The 15,007-nt window shown below is 43.8% G+C and overlaps 1 protein-coding gene across 4 annotated transcripts in view; it reads right to left on the bottom strand.

Moving 5' to 3' along the window:
- The window catches only part of LOC116448189 (BMP/retinoic acid-inducible neural-specific protein 3), a 208,917-nt gene that overhangs the window by 27,824 nt on the left and 166,086 nt on the right, over window positions 1-15,007 (bottom strand). For all 4 annotated transcript variants that reach the window (XM_032118310.1, XM_032118308.1, XM_032118311.1 and 1 more), the window contains one exon: window positions 13,269-13,491. In XM_032118310.1, coding sequence (XP_031974201.1) covers window positions 13,269-13,491 — 223 coding nt within the window. The remainder of the gene's footprint in view (window positions 1-13,268; window positions 13,492-15,007) is intronic.

The following is a 15,007-nucleotide window of genomic DNA, read 5'->3' as shown; positions in this document are numbered from 1 at the left end:
GAGGTGGACAGCCTCCAAGAGCTGTCCCACAGAGAAGAACGTGGGACAGATGCAAGCTGGGGAAGTGGAGAGGCCCCCTGTGAGGCCACGCGAGGCATGGGCAGAGCACGGGAACCTTCACCCGTGCACAGCCACAGGCCCAGCCCCAGCTCTGCCCAGCAGAGCCCCTCACAGCCGGAGAAGGGCCTCGACCCCATACCCGGCTATGGACCGCAGCTCCCCCAGCCCCTCGCCCAGCCAGCTGGAAGATCTCGATGGGCAGGGGGCAGGGGCAGAAGCAGAGCTGTGCCTGTCAGAGGCACCATCTGAGGAGGGGTCCCGCTCCAAGGAGCTCAGGTCTGTGTGCAGTTTGCCAGGGCTGTCCACAAAGTGGGCAGAAGTCACACACCTGAGCTGGAGCAGTGAGGAGGAGAGCAGCTCAGGGTCCCTCCCATGTGAGGAATGGCCAGAAGACACACAGCAGAGCAGGAGCACTGGGGAAGAGAGTGGCTCAGGCTCCTTCCCGTGCAGGTCATGGGCCGAAGACATGCACCTGAGCTGGAGCAGTGAGGAGGAGAGCAGCTCAGGGTCCCTCCCATGTGAGGCCTGGGCCGAAGACGGAGACCTGAGCGGGAGCATTGCTGAAGACAGCGGCTCAGTGTCCCTCCCCAGCGAGTTATGGTCGCAAAGCAGCGACCAAACTGCAGCTGTGCCCATGCCGAGGCCGTCCCCCTTCAGGAGGGCACTCAGGGCTCTGCGCAGGGTGTTCGGGAGCCTCAGACACCTCATTCCAGTGCTCCAGGCATAGAGGCCATCCCACCATGGCTCCGTGGGGATGCCAGTGGTGGAACACCCACGGAGGGATGAGCCCTGCAATGAGCCCTGGAAGGATCTGTCCTCCCTCTGCTGTGCTCCCCACACCGCGTGTGTTTGTGCACAGGCACCTGAGCCAGGCCCTGCACAAAGCAGATGCCATGGCTGGAGTATCTGGAATGCCTTTGCATTGTCCCAGGCATCCATCACAGCTGTTGGCATCCGACTGGCAGGCTTGGCATGGATAGGAGCCCTTCCCCAACCAACCGGGTTTAAAGGCACCTTCACCGATCTGGCAGGTCCTCAAAGACAGACCCTGGTTCTCTTCTTTGGGACACAAACATGACTAGAAAACAAGACACGGCAAAGCAAGTGCCAAAGCAAGTCAGGGTTCTGGTCTGAGTAACCAAAACCCTGACTATGGCATCGACATCATCTTCATTGATCTGGACAAGACGATCCAAGGGCACCCTCAGTCATTTGGCAGACGACACCAAGCTCAGTGGCAGTGTCGATCTGCTGGAGGGCCAGGAGGCTCCTGACTGAGGGGCCATTGTAGCTGCTGCCCCAAGGATTGGAGGAGCAAAACTAGGAGAATGAATAAAGTCTGTAGGGTAAAGTCGGGGTAGATGTTAGTAGAGCTCCCTGCTAGTATTTTAGATAACAGAATAAAGGCCAATCTCATGCCTTCTATTCCTATTTAATTGATAAATTACAAATGGGCTCAGCCTAGGTAGTGGCATAAGAAAGCCAAGAGCTCTGAAGGTTTAAACTAGACATTGGTTTGTAAAGAAAAGGGGTAGGAAGCTCTTTTTGTTCCTGATAGATAATCTTATTCAGCACTTGTTCTGGAATCTGTTCCTCTGGAATATGTTCCTTAGGCAGTGGAGCTGTAGCTGTTGCTCAGTTAGAACAGGTTAGATATAGACAAGATGATTTCATTGAAATAAAATGATTGAATAAAGTGATTGAATTGATAAATCAGAAGTGCTTGTTGTTTTCATTGCGCTGCAGTCGTTGATCTGGGGGGAAATGCTGGAGCCCGAAGCCTTTTGGTTCTGGGGCGTTGCAGGGTGTGCTGGATGGGGCAGAGGAGAAAGGCGCTGCCTGGGCCGGGAGGGATGCGGGGACAGCAAGTCCTTGTGACTCCTGGGGCACAGGGCGGTTGTTTGATGCAAAAGCCCCTTTTTTGGGTGCAGTTCTCCTCGCCAAGAGCTGCCCTGGTGCAGGGATGATTCTGTAGGATCTCTGCGGGAAGGAGTGCTCTCAGCCATGGCAAGGAGATGTGGCACAAGTCCGTGTTGTGCAGGGAAGCAGCTCCCAGGCCGTTTTGTGGAACTCCTTGTGAGGCACACAGGCATTCTGCTGCCAGGACATTGGATCCCACTCCCTGGAGCAGGTGCCCCCAGAGGTGCTGCAGCACTAAAATGCAGTTGCCAGTGCAGCTCTTGCTGCCTCGGTGAAAATCTCCTGAGACAAGGAGCCTGGCAGGACACGTGCTTGGCAACAGCCAGTGTGCGGCTGAAACCTCCAGGATGGCCCAGAGTGCCACGCTGGACACTGCCTGTCCTTGGGGTTCAGAGCAAAGCAGATGCTTGGTGTGTCTGTGCAGGGTGCGGCTCCTGCTTGCTCCCAAATGAGCAATTGCCAGGAGATGTGTGCAGAGCTGCCTGGGCTCCCTGAGCAGGCCTGGCAGGGGCTGCAGCACGTGGGGTGGCAGCGCAGCCTTGCGAGGCTGTGAATGTCTTGGTGCTCGCCCAGAGGGGGAATGGTGTGGGCTGAAAGGCTCCGTGCTTGCCAGGCTGTTGCAAAGGAAAGGGAGAATCCTCCTGAACTCAGGCAAAGGGGACCTGCAGCCCACTGAGGCGGCTGCTGAGCACCTCCTGCACCAATCCAGTGCTAAGGAGTGGAGTCCTGGAATCATGGAATGGTTTGGGTTGGAAGAGACCTTAAAGCTCATCCAGTGCCAACCCCCTGCCATGGGCAGGGACATCTTCCACTAGCCCAGGCTGCTCCAAGCTCTGTCCAACCTGGCCTTGGACACTTCCAGGGATCCAGGGGCAGCCACAGCTTCTCTGGGCACCCTGTGCCAGGGCCTCCCCACCCTCGCAGATAATTCCTCCCTAATATTTAATCTAACCTGTCTATGCAATCTTCAAATTTATCTGTTCAAAGCAAATATATGTCCTTAGGTAAGATGACCTGTGGCACAACCCTGAAGGGTAAAGAATGGTGTTTGATGTCCCTTTGAGGAGCTAGTACCTCACTTTCTGAGCAATCTCACAAAGTAAATTGCATATGACTTAACCCAGGTGAGGAATATCAGACACTCACTAGTCTCTGTTCATTTCTATGTCAATGCATGTCTCACAGTTCCTCTGCTTGTTTAATTGAGATTTTTTTTCTGATTCTGATCGTGAAAAGCTCATTTTCAGAGTGTTGACAAACCTGACCTGACAAGCAGAGACCTCATTGTCAAAGCAAGGCATGGGAGCAACAAAATCCTGAAATATGGATATGCAATATCCACACAAGTCCAGCCTTCATCTCCCCTTTTCCTCTGCACTTGTGTCAAAGCTTTCTAGTGCTTTGCATTAGTACCATCTCCCCACAGAGGAGACATTCTCCCCTCAAACAGCACAGACGAGTGTTTATGTTACAGAGTTCGTGGCAGCCTGGGCTGGGACCCCACTGTGACAAACACCCTGGCTGTCACTGTGAAGGGACACAATGGAAAAAGAGAACGATGGAGATGGGATCTAGCCAGGCTGTGGGACTGTGCTGGCTACAGACTGAGGGGCTTTGGTGGCTCCATAGAGGATTCCTGACCACAGAATCACAGAAAAAGTTGAGTTGGAAGGGACCCACCGGTCATCCAGTCCAAGCCTAGGCCCTGCACAGACACCCCAACAATCCCACCCTCTCCTGGAGCTCTGGCAGCCTCAGGGCCATGCCCATTCCCTGTTCAGTGCCCCAGCACCCTCTGGGGGAAGAACTTTTTCCTGATCTCCAGCCTGAGCCTGCCCTGGCACAGCTCCAGCCATTCCCTGGGGTCCTGTCCCTGGTCACCAGGGAGCAGAGATCCGTGTCTGTCACTCCTCTCTCATTCCGAAGGAAGTTGTAACTGCAGGGAGGTCTCCCCTCAGTCTCCTCTTCCCCAGGCTGAACAGACCAAGTGCCCTCAGCTGCTCATCATATGGCTTCACCTCAAGGCCCTTCACCATCCTCGTGGCTTCTTTTGAATGCTCTACAACAGCTTTAGATCTTTCTCATATTGGAGTGATGAAGAAGACAAAGCTCATTTTTACTTAGTTTGTACATGCCTCAATAACTCGTAAATGATAAAAGATACACCCTTATGATACATTTTATGATCTCCCTGTTCAAATATGCTGTTATTATGCAGGAAATCTGGAAGATACTACAACTGTCTGGACTTGAGATGGCCTGAAGCCCAGGATGCTCCAAGATCCAATACCCCTCTGGTATCCTTGCCTGACCTCCAGCTGCATTGGTGGAGTACATTATGCTGAAGGTGGTGGGGTGCTGTCCAGAGAGGCTCATGGCCACCATGTCACATGTCATGACCGCAGAGACAGATGGTCACCAGGCCAGGGGCAAACGGGAGCTGCCAAGTCCAGAAATGTGTGCCAGGATCTATCCACCTGTCAAGTAATTATTTTAAAGTGTAGACTTCCAAGCCTTCTGAGTCACCGCAGTGCTGGCTCTGATGTTGTCTCTGCAAGTGATTCATGTGGATAGGTGATTAAGATGTCTCTAAATCTGGCCTGAGGAAAAGTCCTTTACAGCAGTTTGGTCACAGTAAAAGCCAAAAGGCCAAAAGCAAGATCTTCAGTACTTTGCTTTTACACTGGGGATTAAATGTGCTGAATACTTTATAGCTGAAATTCTTTAGCAGCTTTTTCTTAACCCATGTTTTTCTTTTTTTCTTTTTTTTTTTTTTTAACACCACACATCTATAAAATAAAATGTTATTTTAAGCACCTTGTGTTTAATTTTTTTCAAATTTTCAGGTTGGTTGGATCAATTGAATTACAAAATTTACCTGGGGGAAAAAAAGAAAGTTTGGACATTTGGGTTGGAAACAAAGAGATGTTTTGTTAGATGGAAGGGACAGAGGCAATTTCCAGTGGTAGCAAATTAGTGTCAGCAGATCTGAAATAAATAGACACTCTAGAAACTCTTTCATGATGGAGAAGTGGAAGCTGAGCCCAACTTTCCACTTTCTCAGAACTGGACTGTGTAGGGGAAATTCGTGTTCCAACAGAATATGTGATTTCCATTCTTATCACCCTGTCACTCTCAGAAGTGATCCCACAAGAACATCACTCTTCTTGAGCAGATGATTTCCTTGAGTCATGTTCTGCTGTTGCAGTTCTGAATGGTGACTCCTTTGAAATGTTGTCTGAATATCCAGCAGTCATAGGTAATGTGTGGGCAATACAAGTCACATCTGCTATGTCCTGTTAAAGTGTAGGCTGTTTGCCGTGTGGTCAGTGATTCAGCAGTCATATTTTAGTGTTGCAAGCCTCAGAACAAGGTGTAACTCAACACCCTACAATGTTAAATCAGCATTATATCATATATCTTCAATATCATTAAATCATGTGTCATACTGTATTGGTATAACAGCTTTCATGCCAGATGAATCTTACTGAGATGATGTTCTTTTTTTAACATTCCGTGACAAAATGTAAACTATGCTGGCCAAAACACTGTTTTCATGGGACAGTTGCACTGGTAAGTTGTTTACAGTTGAAAAGGACAGAACATTGGTGTGGAAATGTGATTTCATTGCACATATTGCACATAATGCACAGAATACTCCTGCCCTGTGACATTAATATAAACTCTCTCTACTCATTTCACTGTCTGACATGCTGAAATTACTTCATTCTAATGTTGCTATTCATCAAAAACATCAAAAGTGGAGTTGAGGAGCAGCTGGAAAAATTTTCATGGGTAGCAGGTGGTCAAGAACAGCCTCTAGGAATGTGGAATAAAGTCCTGCACCATCAGAACCCCGAATCTCCTTGAGAGGAAAGGTATTCCAGGGGCAGGTGCCAAGAGCAGGCTGCCCTGTGTCTATACAGCTCTTAAACCACAAGTGAAAACACATGTGTACACAAGAGTTTATCTCTGCTCCTCCTTGTTATCAGACCTGTTATTTGCAGGGCTCCAGATCGCATTTTTATGTACGTCACGTTGGTTTTAAATAACTCTAATCCCTGATCCAATTAAAGGTATCACCTCAAAGCGGTTCATTTCATTTCCTTTGAGAGCAGATGCACGCTTAGTATTCGGGTTAGTAAAGCAACCACTACCAAACTGACCTTCCTTTTATCTCACACACTTTCGTCTTATCACCTTCCTTGTCTGTGCCATGCGACTTTCAGATGGGCACCTGGCATGTCAGATCCAATCTAAATTTCCACTGGACAGGCATTCCTTTACGTTAAAATTTGTAAATCCATTTTTAACTCCCAGATGCAATATCTTATTTGGAGCAGATAAAGTAAAAATCTTTTTTTTTTTTTTTTTTTTTAAACATACTAGTAATGACACATTTTTCTTTGTTCTTTCTTGGAACCACTTTTGTTTAGAAACATCTCCATGATCCTTGTCCTCTATTAAAGAAGATGTTCTGAAATCAGACAAAATACTGTTTATTTAGCACCTCATGTTCAGAAGAATCATTGTAAACCCAGCCCATCCAGAGGAGCTTTTGCTGTCTTACACTGCCTTTCTAAAACATCATTTTCCTCTGGACTGACTGGTCACCTTCATTCCAGCAGCCTGCTAAGTGATGGATAATTAGATTTTTTCCCCTTGCATCCAATGCCACAAATGTTCTTTAAGGAAAAAAGTCTCTGTGTGAAGCACGGTGAAACTTTCATGTCTTGAACTCTGTGGCTTCCTTGGTGGAAGATTTTACTCCTTAGTAATGTTGTGCCCATGAATCAATTACACTTACGGCAAAGCAATCTGAAGTAGCTGATAAACAACTGTGGGATGCAAGGAACTAATCCTGCCTTACATCCTGAGGGAATGGGATTAACCTGCACTACCCTCTTTATTTCTTATATGTTTCATTCTGGAGCGTTCTGAAGGAACCAGGTTTCCAGGCCTCAGTGTTCTGATGGACTGTGTTACAGATGCTGTAAAAAAGTCATCTTGTTTAAATCTGTTTTTCTCCCTATGGACTGAAGAGAAGACTAAGACACAAATCCCTTCTCCGAAGTGTTTTTAGAATATTCAGGCCTTGCAGTGCTTCTAGGGCATGTGAGTGTTTTGCTACGTGAAATTCAAAAATAAGAGAAAAACAAGAAAATGCAAATTCTTGGCTCTTCCTTCTTTCGTAGCTGCCTGTGGTGCATTCTGGGGGAAATTCTAGAAAAAAATCTGGGTTTAAACAGCAGAATTCTTTCTGAAGCTCTTCTGTTTGATGTAGCTATTCACTGCCTCTAGTGATGAGCTCCTTCTAAGTCTATGTTAGCTTCAGAGTATGCTTCTTAAAAAAAATAACCTTCATGGAGATAAGGACATGCTTCAAACATAGAACTGCCAAGAATGGCTTTCCTTCCAGAAATAGGGGTTTTATATGTTAAAATACTTTTATAAAGTTATTAAGAAGTTTCGTCTGTATTTGTCTTCAGTTTCTGTTACCAGAATGAGATCCTTTTTAAAAGTGTCTCAACTATTGGTGTAATTATCACCTTCCCTGTAAATTATATGGCAACATTAAGCATCCCGTCTTTTCAAAGATTCCAACACTAACATTCTCTTCAAAACTCCATACTTTTCTGTTCACATGCCATGCCTTGGTGTTCTAAGTTTGAAATTCTTATTTACTTGAGATGCTGATAATCTTAATTTGCAGATTGTTGCACCCGGTTTCCATTTAGTTATTATGCAAGGAAGATACAATTTTTTCCCACTGACTTATTGCTGTATTTACATTACATTTCTTCTTTTAATATTTTTGTTTATGTCTTTATTAAATCACAGATGGTCCTGATTAAATTAGGCCTTAAGTGATGCGTTTTCGTTATGAAATGATTTAAAGTGCATACAGATAAGGTTCATACCTACAGCAATGTCCTGTACTGAGTGTATTCACTCAAAAGGATGATTAGTGAAGGAACCCATTTGAATGACACAAAAAGAATGAAACCAAGTTCTAAACTGGCACTTCTGAAGGAAGAAATGAAAGCTTCCCCTCTCTTCAATGTCTTTCACTATTGGCTGGATATTAAATCAGGGAAATCATTGCTGTCCTTCTTGAAAAGTATTTGGGAAAGGGAAGATTCTTCTTCTCCACCAAGACAGTTTATATTTCTTTCATGCTCTCAAGCATGGGGATTCCAGTCCTCTCACTTTGGTTCCATGATTTGGGTGGATGTGAGTGCCAGCACACCCCTAGCTCTGGTTCACATCAGGGGTTTCACTGACAGCAGTTCAAGGGTAGCATCAGGTCTTCTGTTTCTGGGATTTTCAGCTTCTCAGCACAGTCATTGCATTTGAAATTAAACCTTACTGCTGTGTTCACCAAAACAGAAAGAAAACCCCTTTTCCCTCCCCATAACACAGTGACAGCTGTATAACCACAACTTTGCTTGCTGCTTCACCACTTCCCTTCCCTTGCTATATGTGAGTTACAGTGGCCCTGTGCAGTACAATTGATATTTACTAATTCCCTCCACTTATTTTGTCTTTGACAAATGAAAAGGTTCAAATGAAAAGGTTCAACCTGAGGGTGATGTTAAAGCGAGAGATGGCTCACAGATGTCACCCTCCAGTGCAGGTGTGAGTCAGTAGGCTTAGCCTAAGCCAGTGAGGAAACTTGCACTCACTTTCTGACCTCATTTGAGGAAGATGCTGCTGGAATCCAGAGCTTGGACTAAATGACCAGTTTAGTCCTTTTCTCAGGGTAGATGCACTCCACAACAAATCCCTTCCAAAGATTAACCATTGCTCCCCACAGCTCATGGTCCTAACCCAGAAATGCAGAAGATGAGCTCAGGGCACACACGTGTTTTGCACCTCAGCTTGATTCCTGCAAACCAAATCTTCTGTACTCATTGCACTGCTCAACAGCCCTCCCATCCATGTTTTACAGGTCCTGCTGATCCCTGCAAAGCACAATGTATTGTGCCATCTCTCAACCACATTGCTGCACAAAAACTGCAGCAGGAGCTGGCCCTCGAGTGGGATAACCATTGCTGCATGCAGTGGACTCTGCCCAAGAAAACACAAGGATACTCCATGTTTTTAAGCCTGATGTGTCAATGTGGTGAGAACACACTAGAAATAATCACCTCAGCCTCTTGAAGCAGCAGAGCCTCAAGTTCATGGAGGCAGAATCTCACCTGGTAGTACTATTCTGCAGAACACGTTTCTTTTTCAGAGTGCATTGTTTTTTCGTGTTGTTTTTGTCACTTGGAATGGACTGTTTTGTTAGTCCATCCTTAGACACAACATGGGAGCAGATTACCTACATGGCAATTTCTCTGCACTTCGTTGGCTTTGAATTTTAGTTGGTATTTTTGGTTGAACTCAAGACAACCACTAACTATTCCACTGATTACAGACTGATCAATTGATTCAGGTGAATTATAAAAGTTACAAGCAGCAGTGCCACAATGGAAATATGAGGGGTTTTGATGTGTCTTGGCATGATCTAACTTTCAGGAAAAGGACCAATCGTCTGTTTCATGGTAATGAAAGCAAGCTTAAAAGCGGGGCAGAACATCTGGAACTTGAAAAGATTTGCAGTAAACAGAATAAAATAAAAATAGTAATCCTGTGCCCACCCACACTGTACACAAAAGTGCTGCAGTAAATTGTTCTGACCACAAGTGCAAACTGAAAGAAAACTATTTGTACTTTATTCTAGCTGAAAACTATAAACTGTGTTCAAAAAGAAGACATGGAAATGTAGTTCCTTTAACCTGCAGGTTAATTGAGTCTTTTTGTGCTGTGAACAATGGTGTAAGGAGAGGATTCAATGGTATTTTGGTTTCAGGATTAGAAAATTTAAATATAAATGTAATTTACTATTATGATTACTAAGTGTCTTGGTCTTCAGGAGACATGAAAGAAGTTGCAAGGAATTCTGTGTAACTCATTAATTAAGTCCCATTTAAAACAATCAGGCAACAATTTGTTTCATGTTCAAGAAAGAAATGTTGTGGCCAGAGAAAAGAGATGAGTATTTTCAATAATTAATGATAACCTTGACCATATGCAGGAGCTCCTTCAGGCGTGACCAAATGATTTCTGGCAGACCACATAGATAAATCCCTGTAAAACTCCAGTCTGAGAGAGTGTTTTGATGAATTATATTAAACTTTGAGGACATACCTCCCAGTTTCATGAAAGAGAAAAACCAACCCTCACTCTCCAGATACTCCTTTAAAAATCCTTTATACAAATATTCTGTCGATTAGTGAAACTCGGTGTAGAATTAAACATTAGCAGAGTTGGTTTTACTCACTGCCAGCACCATGACCTTTACTAAAAGTTGAAGCATTGCCTCTTTAATCGGTATCTGAAAAGAGACGTGCCCAAAAAGTACTATCAAAAATAGTATTTATATCTTCATTAACTCAATCTAATTTCTCTTTCCATAATAAAATTCACCCAGTAGCAGAGCCCAAACACTAACCTGAAGGAGATGTTTAGAAAACCTTGGAAAAGAATGACATTTTGTTCCAATTCCCCCTTCTTGTTTGTTTGAAACCTAGACTGGCAATGGCACACAGAATCATAGATTGGCTTAGGCTGGAAGGGACCCTGAAGGTCACAAAGATGTTTTTTCTGCTTTTATTTCTGTCTTCTCTTGAACATAAGAAAATTTAGTCCTGGGGTTTGGTTCTCTTATTCCACTCACTGTCTGCTGAAATGCTTGATGTTACAGCCTGAGCAATGGTTCCTGTTTCTCCCTGGCATTACTCGGGTATTCATTCTACACTGCCATTCACTTACCCGTTGGCAGGTATTAAAAATTCAGTATTTTATCTGGATTAGGTATACTCTTATCATGAGGAATATCTGAAAACTATTCTGTCAAAGTTCTGCTTTCTTTCTCCCTTTGGTATTTTCACCACTGATATTCCTTTATCCAATACTTTATCTTGATCTATCAGATTTTTTTTAAAACAGGTTTGGACATTAAACCAGTTTCTTTTGGCCTTTTCCCCTCACTTCTCATTTTAAAGCTCTTCTTATCAGCCATAAAAGCCTGCATGTCAGAAGGCAGTTTTCCCAGATAGTCAGATGGAATCCAACCTTTGAAAACTGTCTCTTTTAGCAAACGTATCCCACTGGCAAAGTATTCCCAAGCCTGCCTTTAACACTGATATTTGAGTCATCTGTTGCTCATCACTACATCATACGCCCTATCTCCCTCTGTACTGACAAGAAAAAAAATTTAGGGTAGTCACTAAAATGAGACATAATTAACTCAAAAGTGAGTGATGGTGTTTCTAAGTTCGACATGCACTGCAAAATCAAACTGCCATGAAAGCCTGGTGCAACTCCCTGTGAAACAGGCAGGCTCATTGCTAGCAACATTTACTGTCGTAGAATCATGGAGTCGCCTCCAGGTTGGAAGGGATCTCAAGGATCATTTGGTCCAACCTTTGTTGGCAAAAGCATGGTCTAGAAAAGATGGCCCAGCCCCCTGTCCAGCTTCATCTTAAAAGTGCCCAACGTTAGGGAATTCACTGCTTCCCTGGGGAAGTTATTCCATGACTGATCATTCTCATTGTGAAACGTTTTCCTCTTGTGTCCACTCGGAATCTCCCCAGCAGTAACTTGTTCCCATTTCCCCTCGTCTTTTCCATGTGACTCCTTATAAAAAGGGAGTCTCTATCTTCTTTGTGTCCCCCTGTAAATACTGGAACATGGAAATGAGGTCTCTCCTCAGACTTCTTTTCTCACAGCCAGACAAACCCAAGTCTCTCAGCTTCTCTTGATGGAGCAGCTTCCTGTTCTGGGATCATCTTTGTGGCCCTTGTCTGGACCTTTCCCAGCCTGTCCACATCTTTTTGGCACAGTGCCACATCTTTATATTAAAACATAAATCATTAAGTTGCAAGTTCTGCATTTAAAAAAAAATCCTTGGCATAACGAGAAAGCTGTATTTGATCAATCCTTGCAACTTTGAATATCTCGTTCATCTTTATCACTGCCATTATCTGTGGCAACCAAACGTTGCCCCAAAGCCCTGTGGAGGTCATTTTAGAAGACCTGATTATGTTAAATTATTTGAAATATATTCAGTTTTGGTGGGGAAGAAAGTGAGCCTGGATTGTCTCTTGTGTTTTAAGAAGCTCTGGTCTCCTGCAAAGGTTGTTCATGGTGAATCATCTCTTTGCAGGATGCTCATTCAGGTCACGCCCAAGACACACCCGAGGGGATACAAGGCTCTAGAAGGGTTATGTAACCTCCCTTAGCAGAATGTTTTCTGATCATGAAATGCCCCCACAAGTGAAAAATACATTCAACTACCAGATGAGAGCACAAAGCACAATATGCAGAAGAAGGGGGGCATGAAAGCCACAAGCACTGCCTCCTGAAAGAAGGGGGAGGGCCACCGAAAGGCAAAGAGGAATTGATGGTGCTTCTGCTTGCAGCAGCAGAGTCGAAAGCAGGGGAGTGTAAAGTATCCCTGGCAGTTCTGGAACACTGAACCTAAGCTAGATTTCTTTAAAATCAATGGAGAAACGTGCTAAATGCAGGAGTCACTGGATGATCCCACAGTGCTTGTGCTCAGAAGAACAATGTCCTTAAAAGCTCATTCATTTCAGATTTACTGTAGTGTCACTGCGCTAATTTCAACAAAGCAATTTTCGACCAGCAATCGAGTATACCCATTTTATGCTAATATAGATTTGATTAGCTGGCTTTCAGGATCTCTCTCTATTTCTAAGAAGGACTGAAACTCTGCTATTTTCTTTCCTCAGGCATCCTTTCCAATCTAATTCATATTTGACAAACGAGACGAGAAATCAATTGTGTGCAGTATACACTGTATAATGACCCAAAAAGTTCCTAAAATAGTTATGCTTGCTCCAGAGCAGTTATTCAGGATTCTGCACACAATTCTTTGGCATTGTCACGCCTGGCCAAGTGCCACGGAAAACACGGCTCTGTAAAACAGAGGCGAACCAAATGGGATGGATCTGTGCTCGTGTCTCTTCTAAGTTGCCTCCTACATCAGGATTCATTCTGACCTTTTCCATTGCATTTAGGAAAACAGGAATGGAGTGATATGGAAAGCTGGGATTGTTCAACTCCTAAAAACACAAGGACTGTACCCTGTGCCCGTACCATTCCCATTTCCGTGGCCTTGAAGAGATTTTAGTGCCAAGACAGCAGTTTGGATTTCCCGGGATTTCACAGACTTCCTTAGAGCAGTTTGGATTTCCCCAGATTCGAGGGTTCCTTACCTCTGCCTTGGCATGCGGATGAGTGGCTGTTTGTGGCACCTCTTGCTCAAGCCGAAGAGCTTGTGCACCGTTCTCTGGGCCTTGAGGAAGAGCTGCTTCATGCTGTTCTCCAGCTGCTCGTAGCGGCGTTGGAAATTAGAGTCCATTGTCCACAAATGCATCACAGCAGATGTGTTCAGGAAATAATTCATAGGCAGCCTCTTCATAAATAATTTGAATTCATCTGAAAAAAACCAAATAATTAATAGTCTTTAATTATGCAGCTATGGTTATTCTCGCAGCAGAAATTAACTTCTAATTTGTTTTTTGCTTGAACCAATTTTCATAAACTCGGTCTTCTGAAATTTTAAAATTGAACTAGACTAGTGTTCAGACTAGAAAGTTGACTACATTTTTATTGGTAATACTAGAATGAAGCCAGCAAAATCCAATATTCATATCATTTTTAAATTAATATTAAAACAAATACAAGCGTTGTCCTTGTTTCTCAACCTGGATAATATGAAGATTAAATAAGGATCAGAGTTTCTTACCTTCAGATCTGGGATGTGAAAGCAAATATGCATTTAATGATCAATGTTTATTGACTCATTTGAAGAACATCAGAAGCTGTCTAAAAAGAAGTGTATTCCAGTACTTAGGACATGCAAGTAAATGTGATTTTACAGGCCATTTCTCTTATATAGATGTTATTTCACCTGACACAAGCCATTAAATTAGACTTTCATAAGTGTTTACAATTAAAATGGAGACTTTCAAAGCATTTTATGGTACTTCAAAATTTTATGACACTTCAAAAATGTTCCCGTAACTTCTTTTTGACTCTAAAGTGGTGGAAAGGAGTTCTTCAGTCACAAGGTCACTGTTACTGTGAACATGCCATGCTTTGTGACTTCTTCTGGTAGCTCAGTCCACACAAAATGTGTAGACAGAGTTTTATTAACAGAATTTTATTCATCAGAGAGTCAGTTTCCGTAAGTGGAATGATTCATAACTTCTGAACCTAAATAAACTTCCATTGAAAGGGCTCGAGATGCTGGGGAAATATGTGAAAATGAGTGGCACCCCGGAAGGCACATGGTTATCTTTTTTCTTTCTTGTTCCCATATATCAGTAGATTTCCTTGCCTGCCCTCCTGCCTGCTGCTATCCTCCCACCCTTCACAATCCATTTTTTTCTTTCAGCTTGTTCCTCCAGCAAAGTCACTTATCCCACAGTTTGGCTTTCACCCTGCCAGATGCTCCTTTTGGATAGTCTACACTTCAGCAAGCTATGTGAAAGCAAAGATCCCACTGCCTGAAGTAGCCTCCCTCTTCAAATGAAAATAATCATAATATTTAACATTGGTGTAATTTTAGGTTGCTCGTGGGAGAGGGTTGATTGGGGAAAACGTCTGCTCACATCAAAGAATACTTCATTACTGTCCTTGTTCATAAGTCTTTTGGTTTAGCTTTAGTTCAGGCTTTTTAAAAACATTTTTACACAAAGCAGGCAAAAATATTTTCTTTTTTTATGGGTGGAGAAAAAAAGAATCTTTTGTAAATAAGCTGTAGTGGCCCTTGACCTCATCCTGAGGGACACAGGGCGGTGATGGAATACAACAGTCCCACCTCAGGAGAGTATTTTCTGTGATGGGTGGAGACTCATGAGAAAACAAAAGGCGTTGAAAGGTCCTCTGGAAGGTAAAAAATGAAAGGCCAAGGGGCAAAGATGATGATTTGATGTTTAACAAAGTGTTT

Source organism: Corvus moneduloides, chromosome 9, assembly GCF_009650955.1.
Source record: "Corvus moneduloides isolate bCorMon1 chromosome 9, bCorMon1.pri, whole genome shotgun sequence".
Lineage (NCBI taxonomy): Eukaryota > Metazoa > Chordata > Aves > Passeriformes > Corvidae > Corvus > Corvus moneduloides.
This window is presented reverse-complemented; position numbering and strand designations above follow the sequence as displayed.